The 21,967-nt window shown below is 42.8% G+C and overlaps 1 protein-coding gene across 2 annotated transcripts in view; it reads left to right on the top strand.

Moving 5' to 3' along the window:
- Positions 1 to 13,482: 13,482 nt before the first annotated feature.
- Positions 13,483 to 21,967, top strand: part of RELL1 (RELT-like 1) — a 35,714-nt gene continuing 27,229 nt past the window's right edge. For both annotated transcript variants that reach the window (XM_014534380.1, XM_014534379.1), the window contains exons 1-4: positions 13,483 to 13,524; positions 14,275 to 14,344; positions 15,419 to 15,643; positions 17,511 to 17,582. In XM_014534380.1, the coding sequence (XP_014389866.1) occupies positions 13,498 to 13,524; positions 14,275 to 14,344; positions 15,419 to 15,643; positions 17,511 to 17,582 (394 nt within the window). In that variant the 5' untranslated portion in view covers positions 13,483 to 13,497. The remainder of the gene's footprint in view (positions 13,525 to 14,274; positions 14,345 to 15,418; positions 15,644 to 17,510; positions 17,583 to 21,967) is intronic.

The raw sequence follows: 21,967 nt of genomic DNA, 5'->3' as shown, positions 1-21,967 counted from the left end.
TTTTTTTATTCTGGGCCAGCTTTAGCTCTGAGGCTTGGCTCCAGCTCTTAGGCCTGGGCTGCTGAAAGCAGGTATCTGGTTTGTTTGGGTTCTATAATCGAAACACTGTTTCAACTCCAGCTCTGAGATCCTGGCTGGCTGAAAGCAGGTTTCTGGGATTTTGTTTAGCTTCTATATTTGTAACAATGTTTCAAACTGCAAGCTCAGAGGCCGGCAGCGGCAGGCGGGGAATGTTGGCTTCCTCCGTCACTGAAGCAAGCAAGCCTCATGTTCGCTTCAAGCTGCCTGGCTGCCTGCCGCCATCTTGGCTGGCAGTTAATTTGCATATCACTCTGATTAGCCAATGGGAAGGGTAGTGGAGATACGGCTAATTACCATGTTTCTCTTTTATCAGACAGGATGGTGTCTTTAGCTACTGTGTGTGATTGAAGATTTTCTTCCTCCTTCCCCTTCCTTTCTTTTTTCTTCCTTGCTTCTGAAAGATTTTCAGATATCATGTAATTAACATGTTTAGAACAAATTATGTTTGTGGCAAGTATTGAATTGCTTCCAAGTACAATAGTTTGTGAATAATAGTGTGCAAATACATATATGGATGGGATGCTTTTTTCATAGATAGAAAAATATCTTCTTTTTCCTTCATAAGAGTTCTGGAAGGGTAAAATAGAGTAATACTTTAGAATGAGTTTTTGCTTTATGCAGCTAAGTTAATAATGGGAAATTATGCTGCTGAGGTGTTTTTTTTAAAAAAATGAAGTCAATACAAAGTTCATCTTGCTTTAGCTGACTTTAATAATTTTTCATGCAGATGATTTTTACATTAAAAATGCATGTGCATTCCAATGTTTATCATACATAATAGGGTCATATGTATGATAGAGACAGATGAAGAGAGGCAGATTTTTTGGGTTTAAAGGCATTAGACTGGGTGAGTGTGGACCTGAGCTCCAGTTCAGCCCAGTGGTTAGTTAGTGATGGTTTAACCCACCTGTTTACTGTGAGGCATGTGTCACTCACTAGATAGAATTGAAGGCTGCCTCTGCTCTCACAGACACTGTGACTGAGGATGTGAGGCCTGGGGTCACATTGCCTGGGCTAGATCCTGTCCCACCTCCCACATTAGGGCTTGTTATTGAACCTTGTGTCCATCATTTTCCTCATCTTTGGATGGGGGTAATGAGAAGACCTACCTTACCGATGTGGAAATGAAATGAGATTGTAATGAAGCATCTAGAACAGTGCCTGCTGCACTGCAAAGACCCGGTAAATGCTGCCTTAAAATTGTTTTAATGTAGCAACTCACTCTTCATAACACACTACCTTTTGAAAAGAATCTGAAGGGAGCATTAGATTTCTGAAGTTCTGTTGCTTTAAGGTCACTTCAAACAAATGACTTTTATTTTATTTTAAAAATAATATTTTTATTGATTTCAGAGAGGAAGGGAGAGAGTGAGAAAAAGAGATGAGAATCATTGACGAGCTGCCTCCTGCACGCCCCCTACTGAGGATTGAGCCTGAAACCCAGAAATGTACCCTGACTGGGAATTGGGTCGATGCTCAACCACTGAGCCACACCGGCCAGGCCAAATGACTTAAAAAATCCCATTTTTCCTCTTGAATGGCCATCACTTACACTCTGCAAGGTGCAGAAAGGTCCACCAAGTCTCTCTCCACTCTGTCCTCCAGCCACCCAGGCCCTCCCTTGGAGACACAGTGCCATCAGTAAGTAGAGATTTTTTTAAAAATCTCCAAATGGACAGCACAAAAATAACAAGAGAAGGAGGAGAGGCAAGGGAAGGGAAGGGGTAGGAGGACAGGAAAAGCGGATAGGGGGATTCAGGGAGGTCCCGAGCTCTCCTGGTCCCTGCAGCCCCTGGCTGACACCCCTCTCTGAGGACCCCGTGATGTGTCTTCCTGTGTGGGGTCTGCTAGGGGCTCCTTAGCCTTCTCTGCCTTAGAGGCCCGGTTGGTGGCTTCCTGGCCTGTGTCCCAGGCAGATACTGGTGAGATGACCGTGCTCTGGTCTGTGGTGAGGCCAGGTCAGATGAGCCTTCTGTTGTCCTCTGAATGGAAACCATTGTTTGAGGTGCTCTGGGAGGTTCAGAAAGAGCCCAGAAGTTGAGATCCTTTGCTTCTCAGCACACGGGGATCCTAAAGTTAATCAGTCCTCTCCTAAGGAGCAGCTGTGGGGCTGTAGTAGTTGTCTACGGTGCAGTCATTTGGTGCCCTTAGGGAAATTGTGTTTGGTCAGGGAGTTTTGTGGTCTTAAGAAATCACTTCAGTCTGGCCGGTGTGGCTCAATAGTTGAGTGTCAATCTATGAAGCAGGAGGTCACAGTTAGATTCCCAGTCAGGGCACATGCTCGGCTTTCGGCCTCGATTGCCTCCCATCAGTGATTCCATCAATGATTCTTTCTCATCATTGATGTTTCTATCTCTCTCTTCCTCTCCCTTCCTCTGAAATCAATAAAAATATAATAAATCAATCAATCAATCAATCAATCAATCATTTCAAAGGGTGAACCTGAGAGGGTTGCAGCGAATGCTAGGAACTTTCTCCGACTCTGCCAAGTTGTTTCTCCCGCTCTGGTTTAAATGAAAACCTGCAATGGAGACTATTTGTAGTTTCCATCATTATTTTTAAGTAGCTTTGTTTCCTTATGTTGACATCACCCTCGTTTCAGCCCTTTGTTCCGGGAGCTCTCTGGGGTTCAGGGGTGGTTCCAGTTGTTCTCCAATTTCCTGCCTGTCAAGAATGTTTGTTTCCTTTTTGTCCACCCAGATTCAATTTTTCTTTTGAAACCTAATCTGAAGTCCCTTTTTTCCCCTGGATCACACTATTTACTTCCCTTCTCAACTCCAGCGGAACACAGAGAGAAACCACAGCTTAAGTAAGTGTGGCTTGTGCTTCAAACATGCCTTATTGAGTGGGTTGGAAATTAAAATGCATTTTCCCATTAAAAATGATTACTGGGGTCCCACAAAGGGTATTTAAAAAGAATGTTAAAATAATACTTTGTGAACATTTATTACAGGAAAGTTGAAAGAATAGTAAAATGGTTACTTGTATATTAGCCACTTAGATTCAACATTTTGCCATATTTGATTTCTCACCCTACTTGTCTGTCTACCTACCTACCTACCTACTTATCTACCTACTTTTTTTGCTGAACTAGTTAAAATCAAGTTGCAGCATTTCCCCCTCTAGTGTGTATCTAGTAGGATTGACTTCCTGTACATAACCTCAATACCATTATTATCCGTAAGAAAATAAACATGTCTTTAATACTGTCTAACCCAGTTTCCTCAATTGTCCTCAAAATATCCTTTGTAGCTGTTTAAATTTTTTATTATTGTTTAAAATTTTCAATCAGGCTCCAATCAAGATTTACTTGATTGCATTTGGTTGTATTAGTTCTAACAAAAGCTATTTGAATGCACATTTAGCTACTAGGAAGGCAGGGGGTGGGGTGGGGGGGGAAGGGAAGGAACTGTCTTGGGCACAGGCATTATTTGAAATCTTTGGCTACTTACTCCCTCCCTTACTCTTAATGCCTGTCTCCAGGTCCTGGGGTGCTCCTGCTGCCCCAAGCTCTCCATTTTGGCACCCCCAAGGGTGCAGCTGAGCTTACACAGCAACTGCATTTTTCAAGGGGCGTCTTAGCCAAATGCATCTGTCAGTCATGAGTTCATGGCCAGGCATTGTTGATGTGGGCGTGTTTTGCTGGGAAAGCTGTCTAGGCCTCCATCTGTTTCCAAAGTGGTCTCTCTACCCAGAATCAGAGTTCTGTGCTCCTGGATTGTGGTAGCATTTCAAGGACTTTGACAAAATAAAGGTAACTGGCTGTGTGCATTGGGAGGGATTTTGTGTCATGGGTGGGTAGACTCTGAGCAGGCAGGTCCCTGTCTGGATGTCCCCTCCCTGCCCTGTCACAGCTGCGGAGTGGGGGAGGGTGGGGCTGTGGCAGCTGCTTATCTGGGAGGTGTTTGGAAGTTGGCCACTGCCAGAAGTTTTGTTTCACTACAACATTTAGCACTTATTTATATACTGATTTCCATTGTTTTCCCATTTGTGCTCCCCATACATTTTTAGCTTTATGAATTTGGGAAAATGCTGTGTCTTAATAATCGGTGCTGTGGGGAATGATCTTAAAAGCTCTATGACTTTGGTTATCTCTGCAGCCAAAATAGGAATTATCCCCAAATAGGAATAATTTGGGGATAATTTTGTTTTGTAGAATTTGCTTTTGTTAGTGTAGCTAATTGATTTATTTTGTTAGTGTAGCTAATTGATTTAAACTGTGTTTAACCAGTTAACTTAATAAAGGAGGTTGTTTTGCAGGAGCTAGTTGATCTGGTTGTGAGCACCGTCAGAAACATGATCTGCCTGAGTTTTCAGCTAGGCTCTTACTAGCTCTTAATCGTGTGACCTTGGGCAAATGATTTACCCTCCTGAACGTCAGTTTCCTGTTCTCTAAAATAATAGTACCCACCTCACAGTTGCGACCATCTGAAACCATTGGGGCTATGACCTAAACCCTGAGGCATCTAAGCAAATGTATTAAATGTTTATGCAGTAAACTCAGTGGAATAGAGGTTGTAAATAGCCTCACATTACATCAGGATAGGCTTTGCTAACAATGGGTTTGTCAGATTTGGTTTTGTTACCGGTCCAAAGACCATATATGCCCAACTCTTTGAAAATGCCAAAACTGAAAATGTCAGAGCCTGGAGGAGAAAAGGTTTATTGATAGAGAAGGTGCCAAATTGAGAAGATGGACACCTTAGTGGTTCCTCTAATCCACCTTAAGGAAGCACAGAGTTCAGGCTTCTTTTATGCCAAGGGAAGGGAAAATGGGAGGGGATGGTTTAATAAAAACTCTGAAGCCCTAAGCAGAATTTCTCTAATGATTAACATGTTTACAGCAGGAACCATTAGCCTGAAGGCCATGGGAAAAACGCAAGCCCACACAAGAAGGAGTCAGAGAGACTGAGCATTTCACTTTATTACAGTTTTATTAGGAAATGAGTTTATTTTTGGATAGTTTTGGGTCTTGCCTTGTGGACATGGGAGGGTGGGCTTATGTTTTTCTCTCCAGTAGCATCAACCCAGAGTGAATTGTGGATGGGGCTGTAGACAGTGGGGGAAATTTTGGACTTTTGAGAACCACAGAGGACATCAGTACTAGCTCATAGTTGTTCAGTTAACCCAGTGGTCGGCAAACTCATTAGTCAACAGAGCCAAATATCAACAGTACAACGATTGAAATTTTTTTTGAGAGCCAAATTTTTTAAACTTAAACTATATAAGTAGGTACATTGTTATTAACTTAATTAGGGTACTCCTAAGCTGGCCTTTGCTAAAAACGTCCTCAATCTGATTGAGGTACATTCTCTGAGGTCGCCCCCTTCCAACTCTCCCATCCACACTTGCCTTGTATACTTGTTTCATCTATCTCCTTTCCGAAAACCGACTTCTGTGCATGGGCCATGAAGTTTCAATCGCACTGTACGTGTGTGCCCGCATGTGCTATTTTGTGGAAGAGCCACACTCAAGGGGCCAAAGAGCCGAATGTGGCTCGCGACCCGCGGTTTGCCGACCACTGAGCTAACCAAATCAGGGCCCAGAGAGGTAAAGTAACTTGTTCATGGAGGTAGCAGGTGGCAAAGCTGGATAAGGAAAAATACATTTAGAGAAATGCATATCTAATGATGTTAGTAATCTAGACCAAAAATAGATTGCTCTTGGGTACTGTGATTTGAATGTTTGCTAAAGAAAAAACGTGGAAGGAAAAAGTGTGTGTGTGTTTAAAAGTTCTTTTCCAACTAAGCTTGGTGTGGGTTATCAATTTACTAACCAAGCCCCTTTCCCATCACAGAGTTGCTGGGTCACTCTGCTGGGAAACTCTAGCTTCTGGGAATGCAACCCCTTTCCTGATAAAAGGGAAAGAATAGCTATCAGAACCATCAAAATGCTCTTGACCTTGATTGGAACAGAGCTGCTTGGGAGAAGTCACAAGGTCTCCTTATCTGGAGTCTCTGGTTATTACCATCGTCTTCCCCATTATTTTAGTAACCCTCAAGTGATGCCCACTGGCTTTGAGGAATGCCATTTCTGCACCATTTCATCTCAGCACCTCTTGTTACTGGTCCAAAGTCCATGTGCCCAATGCTTCAAAAGGTCAGTATTCAAAACATTAGTAGTTGGAGTAAGAAAAGGTTTATTGATTGAGAAGGCTCCTAATTGAGAAGATGGGGGCTTTAAGAGGTTCCTCAGATCTATCTTTGGGAGTGCAGAATTCAGGCTTCTTTTATGTGAAGGGAAAGGAGAATGGGAGGGGCAAGAGGTGATCGAGTACCACAGACATGTAGGTACCAGTGGGATCCAAGGAAGAGTGAGCAATCTCTAAATCTCTTTGTTTTTGGTCCATTAACCCCTGTTAATCTGAGTCTGGTCTTGAGGCTCCTGAAAATGTTTGATAAACAATCATTATTTTGTACTTTTCCCCTACCTCTTCAGGAGTGGTACCTTCTGGCAAGGGGCTGGCTATACAGTGGGGCCTTGACTTATGAGTTTAATTCATTCCGTGATGGAGCTCGTAACTCAAATTACTCGTATGTCAAATCACAAAGTGAACGAGTGAGACACGTGATGCTGGGCTGATGTTGTGGCGTTCACTGTGACAACTAGCGGTGGGGTATCTGAAGCTGGCTCGTAACCCGAATTTTAGCTCACAACTCAAAGCAAAAAATCGGCCGAGAGACGGCTCGTATCTTGAAAAACTCGTTAGTCGGGACACTCGTAAGTCAACGCCCCACTGTATTTCCAAAAACTCTCAAGCAGAATTCCTCTAATGTTAGCATATCTATAGCAGGAGCCATTTGCCTGAAGGCCACAGGAAAAATGCAGACTGCAATTACTGGTAAGACAGAATCAGAGAGACTAAGCATTTTTCACCGGTTACACTGCCAAGCATGTCAAACTCGTGGCCCGAGGGTCCCATGCCTCATTTATTTAAACGAGGCATGCGGCCTGCTGGCCTCAAGTTTGACATGCTTGCAGTGCCATTGGAGTCAGTTGCAAACACAAGTATTACTTGGAAACAAGCTAGAAAACAGCTTTTGATTTTTGTGGGATGACTTTTAGCCATTCCTTATACTTTTTCCTCAGTTCCTTGCAGTCTTCAGTCTTTTTTGTTTCACGTCTTCTTTTCTGACCTTCTCCATGGGATCTTGGCAAAACATTCGACGCATACATAGTGAGTCCTCAGAATACACTAAAGCTAGTGTAGGTGATTAAATAAGCCTGTCTGGGCCAAGGAAAACCCCATGGATTTTGATAAATGCTGTCTTTGTTGGACATTTTTTTCCTTGTAATGTTGTGGAAGGGAATCACATTGCAGAGGCTACTGGAGATGAGGTGTGGGGCTTCCTTTTGGAGAGGCTGAAGAGACCCAGGTGAGCTGTGAGTTGGGAGTTGGAAGGGAGGTCAGAGATGGCGGACAAAGAGTAAAGTTTTGCAGTTCATCTCATAAACTGCTTTGAGTCTGGTGTTGGGCATTTTCAGAACATACTCTACTTCTTACTATTCTAACTGGAACCCATTGTTTTGAAGTTTGGGGATCATTTAAGCTGTGAAGGGAAAGGAGAATATGAGAGCAAATGAGTATTCAATATTTTAACAGAAAAGTAGCTAAATGTTGAAATATTATTGGAAAAAAATAATTGAAATATACCTTAAACAGACATTTGTGGTTGGATGGTGCTCTGTTACGAGCCCTGTTTTACATATTGTTAAACAAAAACCCTCCTGGCTGAAAGTTATTCTGAAAGAAAGGGTTTATTGAGCCAGAAAAAACGACCAGGTCCTGGGGCATACAGCACCAGCAACTGGGCTAGATGGAGAAGACAGACATGTCTACTGTCTTGGGGTTGCCGGGCGTCTTTTGGGGAAGAAAGATGCAGGTTGTTTTGAAAGATTGGGGGTGAGTGGGAGAAGGTGAAGCAGAGAAAGTTCTGGGATAGGTGACTAAGTCCCTAAGGAAGAAGTAGTTGATGCTTCTGGATCAGTTGTGGACATCTGGAAAGTTCAGGCCTAAGCAAGAGTGATGACATCTGGTGGTTTGTGTGTTTTAGATAAGAGCTGAAATAGCTGCCTGAAGGTTGATTCAAAGGTTCAACATACGTTCAGCAATGTGACCAGTCTTTTGTTGGCTTAAGCCTATGGCTCTGTTAATTGATTAACTTCCCTTGACTTCCTCCCCCTCCTGCCAATCGTGTAATTTAGGACATCTCAGAATTTTTCTCTTGCCACTGTGCAGACACGTAGGCTTTGAGAAGGAAGAGGAAGCAGGTACCGGCAGGCAGGACCCAGACTGCCTGGTGTGAATCCAGGCACTGCTACTGAGTGTGTCCTTGGGAAGCTTGCTTTACCTTTCTGTGCTTCCTATTCTGTCTGTAACGTGGATATCAAACCACTAACTGTGTCATAGGTTTACCGTGGAGATTCAGTGCTTTGCATAGTGCTGGCTCATGAATGCTCCATACATGTGGTAGCTGCTGTTAGTAGTAACAAGAGTAATAAACTCTGCACCAAACTTCCCTCCCTTCTGGAACCTTCCCACCCCAAACTGTTCCTTTCCTTACTCTGGCTCAGCCTACTTTGTCTGAGCCTGACTGCTTAGTCCTTTATTGTCCTGGGATTTCCAGTTCCCATGGCTCTCCCTGCATGGGTCAGCCCAATTGGAGACTTGGGGTGCACAGTTCAGCTGTGCCCCAGTGCCTTTGGAGTTTTTTTCACGGGCCTCTCCCATTCCTTCAATCTCTCTGGGTAGCCTCACTGAACCCACAAGCCTTCTTCTGCCCTGACTGCTCCAGTTCTCAACAGATGCCATCTCTTATTATATGTTAAGAGAAAATAGAGGGTATTGGGCACCTGCTCCCTCAACTTCCTTATGCCCACTACACTGGACTCTAACTCATCACCCTGCTTCTGGAACAAGTGTCTTTTTTCCCCTAGTCAAGTGTTTAATCTGTCTCCTTCACGTGGAAATCATCCCTTCTGGCTTCTTCTAGGTTATCACTCCCTAGTCCCTCTCACTCTCCCATTTGCTCTTTCTGCATGTCAATACTTGGGTTCAGCCACTTAGAAACAACCGCCACAACAAAGCTCCAAATCAAAATGCCTTCCCCTCCTCTACCCCTTTCGCTCATACTTGGCGCCTAGAAAGAGTGAACTGAGTCCCGTCTGTATTTGTCAACCCAGGGAGTCCCGCCTTACCTTAAGTCTATTGAAAAACTGCTCCCTCCAAGGCCACAAGGGTCTCCCCTGCATTGTTTTTCCTTCCTACTTTATTTTTAAAATGTATTTATTCATTTTATGTATGTATGTATTTATTTATGTTAGGATTTTAAAGTTTATTTCAGGAAATGATAGACAAACAGGGAGTAAAATACAGCAAGGAGAAACTTAAAAAAAATTCCAAGTTGCTTCCTAAATTAGAAACTAAAGGTTTCCCACATGTTCTTAGAAATATCTGTGTGGCCTCATTTGTCTTAGTTCTATGTTCTCTGTCTATAAAAATACTTCTTCGGTTCTTTTTCTTTTCGTTGTGGTAAGAACATTAACATGCGATTTACCCTCTTCATAGATGTTGAAGCGCACACACCGTGTTGTTAACTATAGACAATGTTGACAGCAGATCCTGGAACGTACTCATCTTGCATAACTGACACTTTATACCCACAGGAACAAAAACTTCCCACTTCCCCTCTCCCCCATATCTGGCAACCAGTGTTATATCCTCTGCTTCTAAAAGTTTAGCTATTTTAGTATCTCGTGTAAGCGGAATCAGGCCGTCTGTGTCCTTCTGTGACTGGTGTACTTCACTCAGCATAATGTCCTCCAGGTTCATCCTCTTGTCACCTGTGACAGGACTTCTTTCTTTTTTAAGGCTGACTAGGATTCGATTGTGTGTGTGCACCTCATTGTCTTTAACCATTTATTAACTGATGGGCATTTAGGTTGTTTCTGTAGCGTGACTATTGCGCATAATGTTGCAATAAAGTGCAGATACCTCTTCAAGATCCTGTTTTCAGTTCTTTTGGATAAATACCCAGACACGGGACTGTTAGATCATATGGTAGTTCTATTTTTAATTTGTGAGGAACCTCCATACTTTTTCCATAGCACCTACACCATTTTACATTTCCCTCTTATTTTAGTTCTCTCTTGCAGCATTTTACCTAGCCGACTTCTCATTCCTTCGAGAAACTCCTTCCTTTGTGTCCTAGGGTGGCCCCCTGGCTTCTCTTCCTCTGCTTCCTCATGGAGTAGATCTAATTGCTCAATAGATATTTCCATCTCAATGTCCCCCTTTTTGCCTCTATCTCTACATGCTCAAAACCAAGCTCGTGATCCTGTCCTCTCGACGCCAAGTGTATTAGTTTGCTAGAGCTGTAACAAAGTACCACAAAGTGGGTGGCTTAAAATAGAGAAATGTATTGTCTCAGTGCTGGAGGCTAGAAATCCAAGATCAAGGTTGGCAGAGTTGTTTCCTTCTGAGGGCTGTGAGGAGGGATCAGTTTCATGCTTCTGATGGTTTGCTGGCAATCTTTAGCTTGTAGACGCCTCACCCCAATGTCTGCCTTTTTTGTTCACATGATGTTTTTTCTATGTGAATGTCTGTCTACACATTTCTCCAGTCATGTGGAATTAGGGTCCACTGTAATGACCAAAGATGCTTGAGGTTGGGACTTCGACCTATGAATTAGGAAGGTGGCAAGATTCAACCCATACACCAAGCAAACATTTTTTCAGATATTTCTAATTTCAGTGAATTAAACCAATGTCCACCATGTTGCTCAAGCAAAAATGTGGGCATCATCTGTGTCATGTCACTTGCTTGTATATTAACTAGGTTTCAGAGCTCACAAAAATTGGAGGCAAAATTTTGGAATAGGAACTATAGCATCCAATAGGTTTACAAAGATGCCTGTGATTCCCAACTGGCTGACAACCTCTGCTCTATATCTTTTTTTTTTTTTAAAGCATTGACCACCTTGGTACAAAAGTAATATGTATGTACAAATTTTGGAAAATTACAGAAAAGCATACAAATAAAATTTTAAATTATCCTATTATCCACTTACCCAGAATCATTTCTTTGTATGTTTTATGCCTTTATGCATTTTTTTTTTTACTAGTTGGGTCATACTATATGTAAGATTTTGAATCTAACTTATAAAATTCAACATTGGATCGTAAGTGTTTTCTCATATCTTCATAAATAGTTTCAAATGATGCATTTTATTATATCAAATGGTAGACTATGATTGACTTAGGCATTTTCTTACTATCCCATTGTCAAACATGCAGATGCTGCCAATTTTTGACTTTTATAAATAACTAGAGGCCCAGTTCATGAAATTTGTGCACGGGTGGGGTCCCTAGGTGTGGCTGGCGATCAGGACCAATCAGGGCCTTCCTTCCTGGTGGCTGGTGGCTGCCAGCTGCCAGCTGCCAGCTGGGGCCTGTCGACCAGGGGAGAGACTGCAGGAGGTTGGCTGTGGGAGTGCACTGACCACTAGAGGGCAGCTCCTGCATTGAGCATCTGCCCCCTGGTGGTCAGTGCGCATCATAGCAACTGGCCATTCTGGTTGTTTTTGGCATTCGGTCGCTTAGGCTTTTATATATATACTAGAGGCCCAGTGCACGGATTCGTGCACTGGTGGGGTCCCTCAGCCTGGCCTGCAGGGATCGGGCCAAAGCCAGGTCTCCGACATCCCCCAAGGAGTCCGGATTGTAAGAGGACGGTTCTCAAGTGACACACCCAAGAATCAAGCTTCCTTCTCTCTGGTTCTGGGTGCGTCACCTGAGAACCGCAGTTGCCAAATCACCACAGCTTGGCAGCTCCTGCGTTGAGCATCTGTTCCCCGGTGGTCAGTGAGCATCATAGCTATCGGTCAGGCAGTCAAACGGTCGGATGGTTGTTTAGGCTTTTATATAGATAGATATAGATGCTGCAACAACCTTTGCTATTAATTTGGACTCAAATAATTTGTTCATCATTCAGATGCGCTTCAGCTGGCAGTGAAGGAGGAAGGTGGACACAGTGTCTTTAAGCAAATTATTAGTGTAAATTGAAGGAAAGCTAAACTTATCTATGTTAACAAATGATTTAGGCATTATCTGTGAATAGTTACTTATGATTTATAATTTATTCTTCATCGAATTGCTAAGGTGGATCACAATAGAATCTCCAGTCAACATTTTGCTTTTTAGTGTTTCTTGATAGTCTATAATGAGCTGTCAAATGGAACTTTTGGAATGATGGAAATATTCTCTTTATCTGATCCATCCAATATGGTAGCCAATTAGCTACATGTGACTATTGAACACTTGAAATGTGGTAAGGGCAACCAAGGAACTAAATTTTTAATTTTATCTAATTTTAATTGTCTTAAATTTAAATAGCTATTTGTGGCTGGTGGTAACTGTATTGGATAGTGCTGCTCCTGTCAAGACAATGACTAAACACTTCTATAGTGTTTTATCTTTTCTGAGACACTTTTACATGCTTTACTTATTAATATATTTAATCCTCACAATGACTCCATGAGGTAATCTTCCAGTTACTAGTGCTGTAGAACTAATTATCCCCAAGCTTAGTGATTTAAGACAATAGCAACCATTTATTTTGCTTAGAAATCTACAATTTGGGCAGAGTTCATCAGAAACAGCTCATCTTTGCTCCACAGAGCAGCAACTGGGGCTATAGGATCTACTTCTAAGATGACTCAGTTACATGATTGGTAAATTGCTGACTATTACTGGTTTCTCTCCTCAGGGCAGCTTGGGCTTCCTAACAGAATGGTGGCTGGGTTCCAAAAGCAAGTGTCCCAAGAGACAGGACTTGGAAGCTGACAAAGGATCACTTCCAACATACTCTATTGGGTAGGCAAAGCACAGAGTATGTTGGGGCCGAGTTTTGAAATCATCATAGAAAAGTACAGTCATTTTGACTCAATTTTTCAGTTAAGGAAACTGAGTGCAGTTTCTTAAATAACTTGCCCAACGTAACAAGCCTAGTCAGTGGCCAAGCTGTTATTTATTCCAGGCAGTCTTGACTTTGTAACCTTAGTGCCTATATTGCATCGCTCTGTAATTCAAGTTTCACTCATTTAGATCTATGTCTTCTCCAGTTTTTCATGGTAGAATAATTATCAGATTGTGACTGATACATGTTCATAAGTCACAAACACTGTAAATATGTAGTATTTGCAAGGGTTTGCTAGATGTCAAATTAATGATAAAGACACAGTTTCAACCACCTCATTCAGAAGGCGCTGTTTGGCTCCAATTTTCAACTCCTCTGCTTCCATCCCTGTCTCCTACTGCTCCCCAAAGAGAATGTATCACCTCCAGACTGGAACAGTATGATTCTGAGTAACACCCTCTCAGTCTTAGCATGCTGCCTGCTTCACCCACACCTGGTGTATGGAATGTGTTAGTAAAAAGGAATCAGTAAGTAAAACTTATGTAGAATTATAAAAGGAGTTAAAGGAATGTTTCTGTTTTTTTCTGAACTTAAGGCTTGAGGCCAAACCCTCATTTAGGTGATATATTTGCGTATATTTAGTGTGTGTGTTCATCCATTCATTCATTCATTAATTATTGTGATTCTTGGAAGAAAAATCAATAAAAAACAAGTTGAAATATACAGGTCAAAAAATATACAGGTTACCTGAAATTCTAGAGGTTGCCTATAATGAATGTAGCTTTTTACTAACTTAAGAAACCAGCAATTTCTTTTCATGTTCAAGTTCAAAGATAATGGATATTTCCATGTGAAAAGAGAGGTGGCTTTGTTCTTTGCCCCCTGGTTTGCAAATTAGGCTCCTGTTTGGTACTGTTTGCTGCAGTGATGAAATGTATCTGTCCCTGTGTAATCATTATAACACAGGTTCTTTTTTCACCAAAATACTCTTGAGAGCGCTTGAAATTAAATGTATCCAGCTTTCCGATTTCTGGGTTTCTTAAGCAACATGTATGGATCTTTTTGATGTAGAAAACCTCACTTTATCACTGTATATTCTGAATATTCCAAATGGTGAGACTTCATTTCTGTCAAAGCCCACATTTTTCTTTAGTCCTCATCCTACCTGAACCCCTTTCTTTGATAATTCTCTTGCATTTTGTGTCTGAAAACTGGTACTTTGCTGGTTTTCTATACAGTTTGTTCTTTCTCTGTTATTTTAATTGGCCATTTCTTAGGTTACTTACTTTCCTATGAGGAGCTTAACTGACACTCTGCTGGCCTGCCCAGACATCCGGCTGCCCCGATGTGAGTCCAATATGCTTTGACACATCTAAAAGCATATTTCTCCTTTTTTTTTTCTCCAAAAGATGTTCCCTTCCCAGCTGCCCTATTTTTGAAGTCATAAAATAGGTACTCACTGTCATGTTTTTCTTCTGAAAATGGCATGTCTTCCATGGCATTCTCCGAATCTGCCATGACCTGCCCATGAGTTGACTTGTTTGATGGCTGTTTCTGGTGCTACCCTGCAAGCTCCAAGGTGGCACTGGCTAAGCCACATTGTTTATCACTTTCTCTATCCGGCTCCCAGCAGGGAGCTTGTCACGTAAAGGGCATCCGTAAATGTTCATTTGGATCAGTGAATGAATAAACAAATGCTTATGTTTTCATTTTTATGCTTGCACCCCTGGGCCAACATCTTAATGCCATCCTGGGTTTTCTCCCTTTTCATAATGTACATCTGTCAGTTTACTAAATCCTTGGAAGCTCCTTGAGACAAGGTTCTTTGTTCTGCTTGCCCAGTGATATGTCACAGGTGCCCTGAATGGTGGCATGTGGTGAGCATTTCCTATGTTGCAGAAGTGGTTCTAAATGTCTCACATGTATTAATTTACTTCATCTTTGTAACAAGTGTAGAAGGGTGGGTAGGTACTATTAGTATGCCCATTTCACAGTGGAGCCGAAGCATCGTTTTTTGTCATCGATCAGCGTCACACAGCTGCTAAGAGGTGGAGCCTGAACGTGAACCCACGTCTCCTGAGTCTGAGCCAGTAATACACCCAGTGATTATGTGTGTGCTCTGTGCTGGGCACTTCACTCACTGGGCTTTTATTCCAAGCTGTGTAGGTGCTCTTAGAGGTGAAGAAGCAGAGGATGGCTTAGAGAGGTTTTAAAAACATTATCCAGGGTGGGACCCAGTTCATGAGTAGCAGGAACAGGATGGGGCCCTCACCTGTGTGCCTGAACTGCCAGACCCACCAGTGTCTGGATGGCCATGGCTTTGGGCACAGACTCGGATTTAATGTGAACATTTCCCAAGTCGTGGGGTTCTCCTTGCTCCCTGCAGACGTCTAACGCAGCCATGCGGGTTTCTTCCTACAGACAGTGGTGGCAGCCACACGCTGCACTCCAAAACAGAGACGACCCCGTCGCCCACTGACAGTGCTGGGAGTGGACACCCAGAATATATTGCATATGTGCTTGTCCCCGTGTTCTTCATCATGGGGCTCTTTGGTGTCCTCATCTGCCACCTGCTTAAGAAGAAAGGCTATCGTTGTACTACAGAAGCTGAGCAAGATGCGGAGGAGGAAAAGGTTGAAAAGATAGGTGAGTGCTGTGGATTCTTTTTATGGGAGTGTGGGTTGGGTTGATTTTTAAGTAAGAAAACAGTCATACACACGCGCGCACACACACACACACACAAACACAAACACAAACACAAACACACATATTCCATCCCTGTGAGCAAGATGATGCATGCTAACCGCAGGTGGTATAGTAAGTGTTAGTGTAGATGTCACCATAATAACACCTACCGTTTTAAACCTGGCTTTCATTTATTAAATACTTACCAGGTAATTACTCTTACTTGTCTTGTGGTCTTGGGCAAGTTACATATGCTTTGAATCTCTGCTATGTATAATTTAACTGAAATTTAATTTAAATTAATTTAATTAAAATTTTATTTCATTTGTATGAGTATAGTAATCTCTACCTCATAGGATTATTGTGAGAAGATGATGTGATGTGGGACACAGATGGCCACTCTGTAAATATTAACTCTCTCTACTATTATTGAATTAGATTCTAATTAAAATGATGGGAAAAGTCAGTAGATCTCACCATTTGGGGGGTATTACTTTGGCTAGGGGAGCTCTGTGTTAAATCAAGGAGATTGGAATTTATGATGTTTAAATTAGTGATTGTGTGAATAGTGCAGTAAAAGAACGGCAAACTAGTGCCTTAGCATTAACTTTAGGGCAGCTCACCTTTTCCTCTTAACGAGGAGTTGTTGGGTGGTATTTAGAAATACCTAAGAGGTGAAATTCTGTTTTCTCCATGGATGTTCTTTCTAACCATCTGTTAGGGGCGCTTCCTAACTTGAGTCTTGGGGAGTCTAGATAACTCTCCATGTCCCTTTCAGCTTCTCAAAGGGCAGTTTTTGTAGAAGGTGACATTTGCAGTAAGTAGGTCACCCTTCAAGCCAGCCCAAGGGTGGAGTGGGGGGAGCTTCCTCATTCCTTGCCAGCTTGCCGGCCTGTTGGTTTTTCCCACCCCCACTGACCTTTGAGGCAGAGAAAGAACTCGGCTGCAGGATGAGTCATGAGCAAACTTATGAGCAAATCAGAGCTGGGTGTTTGTCAACAGACAGCGGAGCCTCCCACCTTCTCCTTCCTCGACGCTCTGCAGGTGGGCTTAGCAGTCAGCATTTGCACTGGCCCACCAGACACGCATCCTCACGGAGGAGCATCCTCACGGAGGAAGCGTCTGTGCTGGAGAAGGCACTTCTCCAGGTTCATGCTCTGTGAACTGCCATGGAGTGTTTCAGCCCTCCTCTTCCTTGTTTATTGAAACAAATTATACAGACCAGTTTCAGAGTAGAGGTTTGATTTTTTTTTTTTCCAAAGACTATCACCTATACAGTCTGCCAGAGTAAACTGATTTTGTAGACAAATAACCATGGCCAAAATTAAGATCATCTGGAAGTGTATTTGAAAGAAAGGAGAGTCTTATAAACACGGATGAATATTACATTACCCAATTAAAAAAACAAATTAAAACCCTACAGTTCCACTGCAATTAAAATAATCCAAGAATAATTTTTTTCCTTTCAATTAGCTTTTTTCCATTTCCCCTAAGGGTTTAACACAGTGTTGAGAGAGAAATAATAGTGGTATGGACTGATATCAACGCATGAAGTGGTTGCCTTGGAAAGTGAGTGGGTGCTTGGACTTGAGACGAGACTGATGGACCACTGCGATGCTCTTCACATCCAGTGGAAGCAGGGAGTCGCTGCGTGCTCTGCCTCAGGCAGTCAGGGCTGAAGGAAGGAAGCCTGGGTGCTCAGCACCCTGGGTGATCGGCTGAGCTTCTGAAGACTGTTCAGTGAGGTCTCGGGCTCTAAGACGGAATGTCTCATCGACTCGATGCAGGTGACCAATGGTAACATCGTTCCCTCCCCTTTCTCTTTCAGAGTTGAATGACAGTATGAATGAAAATAGTGACACCGTGGGACGAATTGTCAACTACATCATGAAGAATGAAGGTATGTTTTAGTGTTCCGGAGCAATTCAGTATTCCCATGTTTTATTAAGAACCTGCTCGGAAGAGTCAGGATTTGTATGGCCTCTCCTGTCGATTTTCTGAAGTTATCGGCAGCACCTTTTTCCAAAGCTCAGCTTCCAACATTGTCCAACCATGAGCAGTTCAAATAAGTGAGCTTTCTAAGAGCCTGTTGGCCTGAGGGCTGCAGAGTCAGGCCTGGAGGTGGCAGCTTACCTTCACATCCTGGCCTCACCTCTCAATTCTGGGGAAAACCACATTACCTCAGTTCCCCTCTGTAATAACAACACTTACCTGGTAAGATTGTTGTGACATACCGCACATTAAGTACGCAGTATAATAAGCACTCAAATATTACTAGTATCTACTCCTTTCTTGTGCTTTATGTGAAATACACATAACATGAAATTTACCATTATATCCACTTTAAAGTGCCTAGTTCATTGGCATTAGGTACATTCACAGTGTTGTACAACCATCACCACTCTCTAGTTCTAGAACTTCTTCACCCCAGACTGAAGCTCTGTGCCCATTAAGCAGTTACCCGCCCCCTAAGCTTTACCCCCTTCCCCCCACCCGCTGGCCACCGCTACTCTGATTTCTGTCTCTATGCATTTGTCTGTTCTGTGATCATTCTTAAATGTACAAACTTTTAAAATGTTTAACCTTTATGGATTTAAGCATTTCCCGCCTCTGAAATGTATTCTAAACCACCATCTTCTTTCATGGTGGGTTAATTTAATCATGATCAGATACATTAGGGTCATCACCTTAGGATGATTCTGTGCCCTCGGCGACTTTTGAGGTTTGTGCAACTCCTTGCCCACATACCCAATAGTTGCAGATCCTCATACTTTAGATTCTCACGAGGATTGAAAATAAAACGTTCTCCATGGGCACTGTCTTTGCCCGTCAGTGCTGACTCACATGGTGTGCATTGATGCAACTGAGTCATTTGTCTGGGAGGTGAAATGCCTCTGTATGGCCCAGTAAATGCCTGCTCTTCTGCCCCAGCCTTTCCCTGGGGAACCTCAACCTCCCCTCTTCTCTATCAGCAAGAGCTGCTGCCCGGCCCAGGCAGTTGGTCACTGTTTTTGACTTAGAGAAACAGCCATTCCGTAGGATTCAGCATAATTTTCATTGTTTTTTACAGAGTGTGCTTCATGTATTTGGTATAGATCTAGGTGCTTTATGTGTATAATTTCATTTAATCCCCAAAATGTCTCTACAGTTATATCCATTTTATAGATGAAGACGTGAAGGCTCCAGGTAGTTGAGTTCACGTGGCTAGTGAGCAGTCTAGTCCTAGCTGGGTCTCTCTCAAGTGTAGCTTTCAGTTTCTGTAAAATCAGATAACCAGACTTAGTGGAATGGCTTTTAAAAGAAGAACAAAAAAGACCAGAACACTTGGATTTTGAGCTGTCTTCCAGAGATATTCCTTCAGGGAACAGTATTTGGTGATGCTGTTCTTGGCACTCAATGGTGCATGTTTCCTTCACATAGAAAAGTGGTTTGTAATTTGCACAAGAAATACACAAACATGTTCTCGGCATAGAAGCTTCAGCCGTCACAGAAGTGCCCAGTGAGGTGTGGACAGCCCTTCATTGCTCCCGTGCCTCTGGCTTTGGGGAGCTTGGAGGCCTCTGGGCATCTGAGAGCGGAAACAGCTCCTAAATTAGTGAGTACTGGACGAGGTGCTGAATCGATTGAAGTCGGTCACCTGTGGAAACTTCGCCAGGGGCTGAAGTTCTTATGTATGACTTCATAGTGCACCTGAATGTTGGCTGCATGCCAGGCCTGTTCTAAGGGCTTTTCAGGGACTAGTAACTCTGTGATTCAGGTACTTTCTTGCCATTTTACAGGTGAGAGACCGAGGCTCCTAGTGCTTAACTAACTTGCTGGAAAGTGGCAGAGCTGGGCTTGGAACTCTAGCATCTGACTCCAGAGTCTATACTTAACCACTCGCAGTTACTGCCTCCTTTGTGGTTTACATAGGGATGGTAAACTTCCTTCTTTGAAAGGCTTAAAGTATACAGCTGGGGTAGTTTGTAAAACGCTAGGAACATTAAAGCATTGAATTCTCAGAACTACCTGATGAGGTAGGCCTGTTTTGCAGATGAGGTAGCTGAGACTCAGAGGGTAAGAAACTTGCCCACGGCTCGCAACCAGTGTGGCAGGATGGTGCCTGCAGGGGGCCCTTCTTTTGATTACAGCAGCCAGGAGCATCTGGGCCCTGGAGCAGGCATTCTATATCACAGGGGTCCTCAAACTTTTTAAACAGGGGGCCAGTTCACTCTCCCTCAGACCGTTGGAGGGCCGGACTATAGTTTAAAAAAAAAACTATGAACAAATTCCTGTGCACACTGCACATATCTTATTTTGAAGTAAAAAACCAAAACGGGAACAAATACAATATTTGTGTTTGCATGTGGCCCGCGGGCCATAGTTTGAGGACCCCTGCTGTATCATTTCCTTACCTCCCACACTCAAGGGCAAATTGGTCTGTTCTTTTGGTTTTTAATTATGTCCTGTCCTTTTGGAGAATAGCCTTTTTGTTTCAGCTGCGGTAATTCCTAGTAGGTATGTCAGGGTAATACCCAAGGCTCTGTTTTCTGTCTGATTCTTTTTTTTTTTTAATATGTCTTTATTGATTTTTTTTTTTAAGAGAGAGAGGAAGGGGTAGGGATAGAGAGATGGAAACATAGAACATCATCAGTCGGCTGCCTCCTGCACACCCCCTGCGGGGGATCGAGCCCGAAACCCGGGCATGTGCCATGACGTGGAATCGAACCACGGTGACCTCTTGGTTCCTGGGTTGACACTCAACCGCTGAGCCACGCTGGCCAGACTCTATCCGATTCTTTACCCTCCTCCCCTGTCAGTGCCTTCATCTGTCTGTCTGTGATGTGGCCAGTGACCTGTGAGAATGGGTGGGGACTCTGGTCCTTTGTGTAGCACTGTTCCTCCTTGGCTACAAGGAGACATCTGATCTCTCAGGACATCCCTTTCCTGCCGTGGCCCCTCCAGCTTCCAGCCTGTTCCCAAACCACAGCCGGGTGGTTACTTACATATGGTCTCTTACCAGTTATAAGCCAGCTTTTCCAGTTTGCCTTTGAGATCTAAATCCTCTATAGAACAAACTTATTTTTATTTTCCTTTGTCTCTGTCATTAAAAGATTCTGAACTTAACTATCAGTTTAGACCTCTCTGTTGGTGTTATGTTTATAATTCTTTTTCATTGTAAGCACACCATAGCATAATCTTTAACATTGGGGAAAAAAGGAGTAAAATTAAGTGCGATTCATCCAGTACCATTTCCCACATTTATTTAGGTTTACTTTGCCTATATTTACATATTTTAAACCATTTGTAATCATGATGTATGATGAGTCTTCCTCTTTGCATTTCTAATTTGGCTAACGGGGTAGTATTTCCCCTGTGCTCATGGTGACAGTCTTGTTTATGGCTTAAACATATCATGGCTTGAATGTTGCAAATCAGGTTACTCTAGATAAGGATCTCTGAAGGATGCATTTCTCAGCTGACCTGAGCACTGATTATTTTCCTCCTAATCTCAAGTCTTGAATTAGCTAGAGTGTTACCTTTAAGTTTTCTTTCAAGTGAGGCTGAATTGAGGAGTGTTTGCGAGGTCATTGGGGTGTTTTTCATTATGGAGTTTGCAAAGTACCTGCCACTCCATAGCTGAGCTCCTCTTGCAGGCCCTTTCATGGTCTGATAGAATAACAATGAAGAGTATTGTGATTATTCTCCATGTGCCCCTGACCATTCACACGAGGCAGAGGGATTCCTTTGTGAAATTCTTACCACAATTTATGTTATGGCTAAAAGGATTCCTTTACAAACTCTTGTAGGTCTCTGAAACTTGCTGTAATGGTTATGCAAACATCCTGTCAACTATTGAACTATTAATCATTGGGGTAGAGACCTGGACGAGTGGGAAGACCATCAGGTGAAAGAGTCAGGTAGACCAGTTTGTGTCCACGCCTGTCGCTGTGCTGTGTGACTCTGGCCAGCCAGTTACAGGCTTTAGGCCTCAGTCTCTGTATTTGTAAAATGGGGTGATAATTCTGTCAGGGTTGTCGGGAGAGTCAAACATGGTGAGGTCTGTAAAGCTTTTGGCCAGGGACTGGCACATACCAGATACTCTCATTTGGCTGATGGCAATAGTAGTTCTTACTTGGGAAATTTGCCTTGATTGTAAGGGAAAAAGCTGAAGAGAGTGGTGGTGGGAGAGGAAATAACCTCCCTCCCTCCCTCCCTTCTTTCCTTTTCTCTTCTTTTCTTTTCTCTTCTTTTCTTTTCTTTTCTTTTCTTTTCTTTTCTTTTCTTTTCTTTTCTTTTCTTCTT

This window comes from Myotis brandtii, unplaced genomic scaffold (assembly GCF_000412655.1).
Source record: "Myotis brandtii unplaced genomic scaffold, ASM41265v1 scaffold1299, whole genome shotgun sequence".
NCBI classification, from domain to species: Eukaryota; Metazoa; Chordata; class Mammalia; order Chiroptera; family Vespertilionidae; genus Myotis; species Myotis brandtii.
Note: the sequence above shows the minus strand (reverse complement) of the source record. Positions and strands in the feature narration are given on the sequence as shown.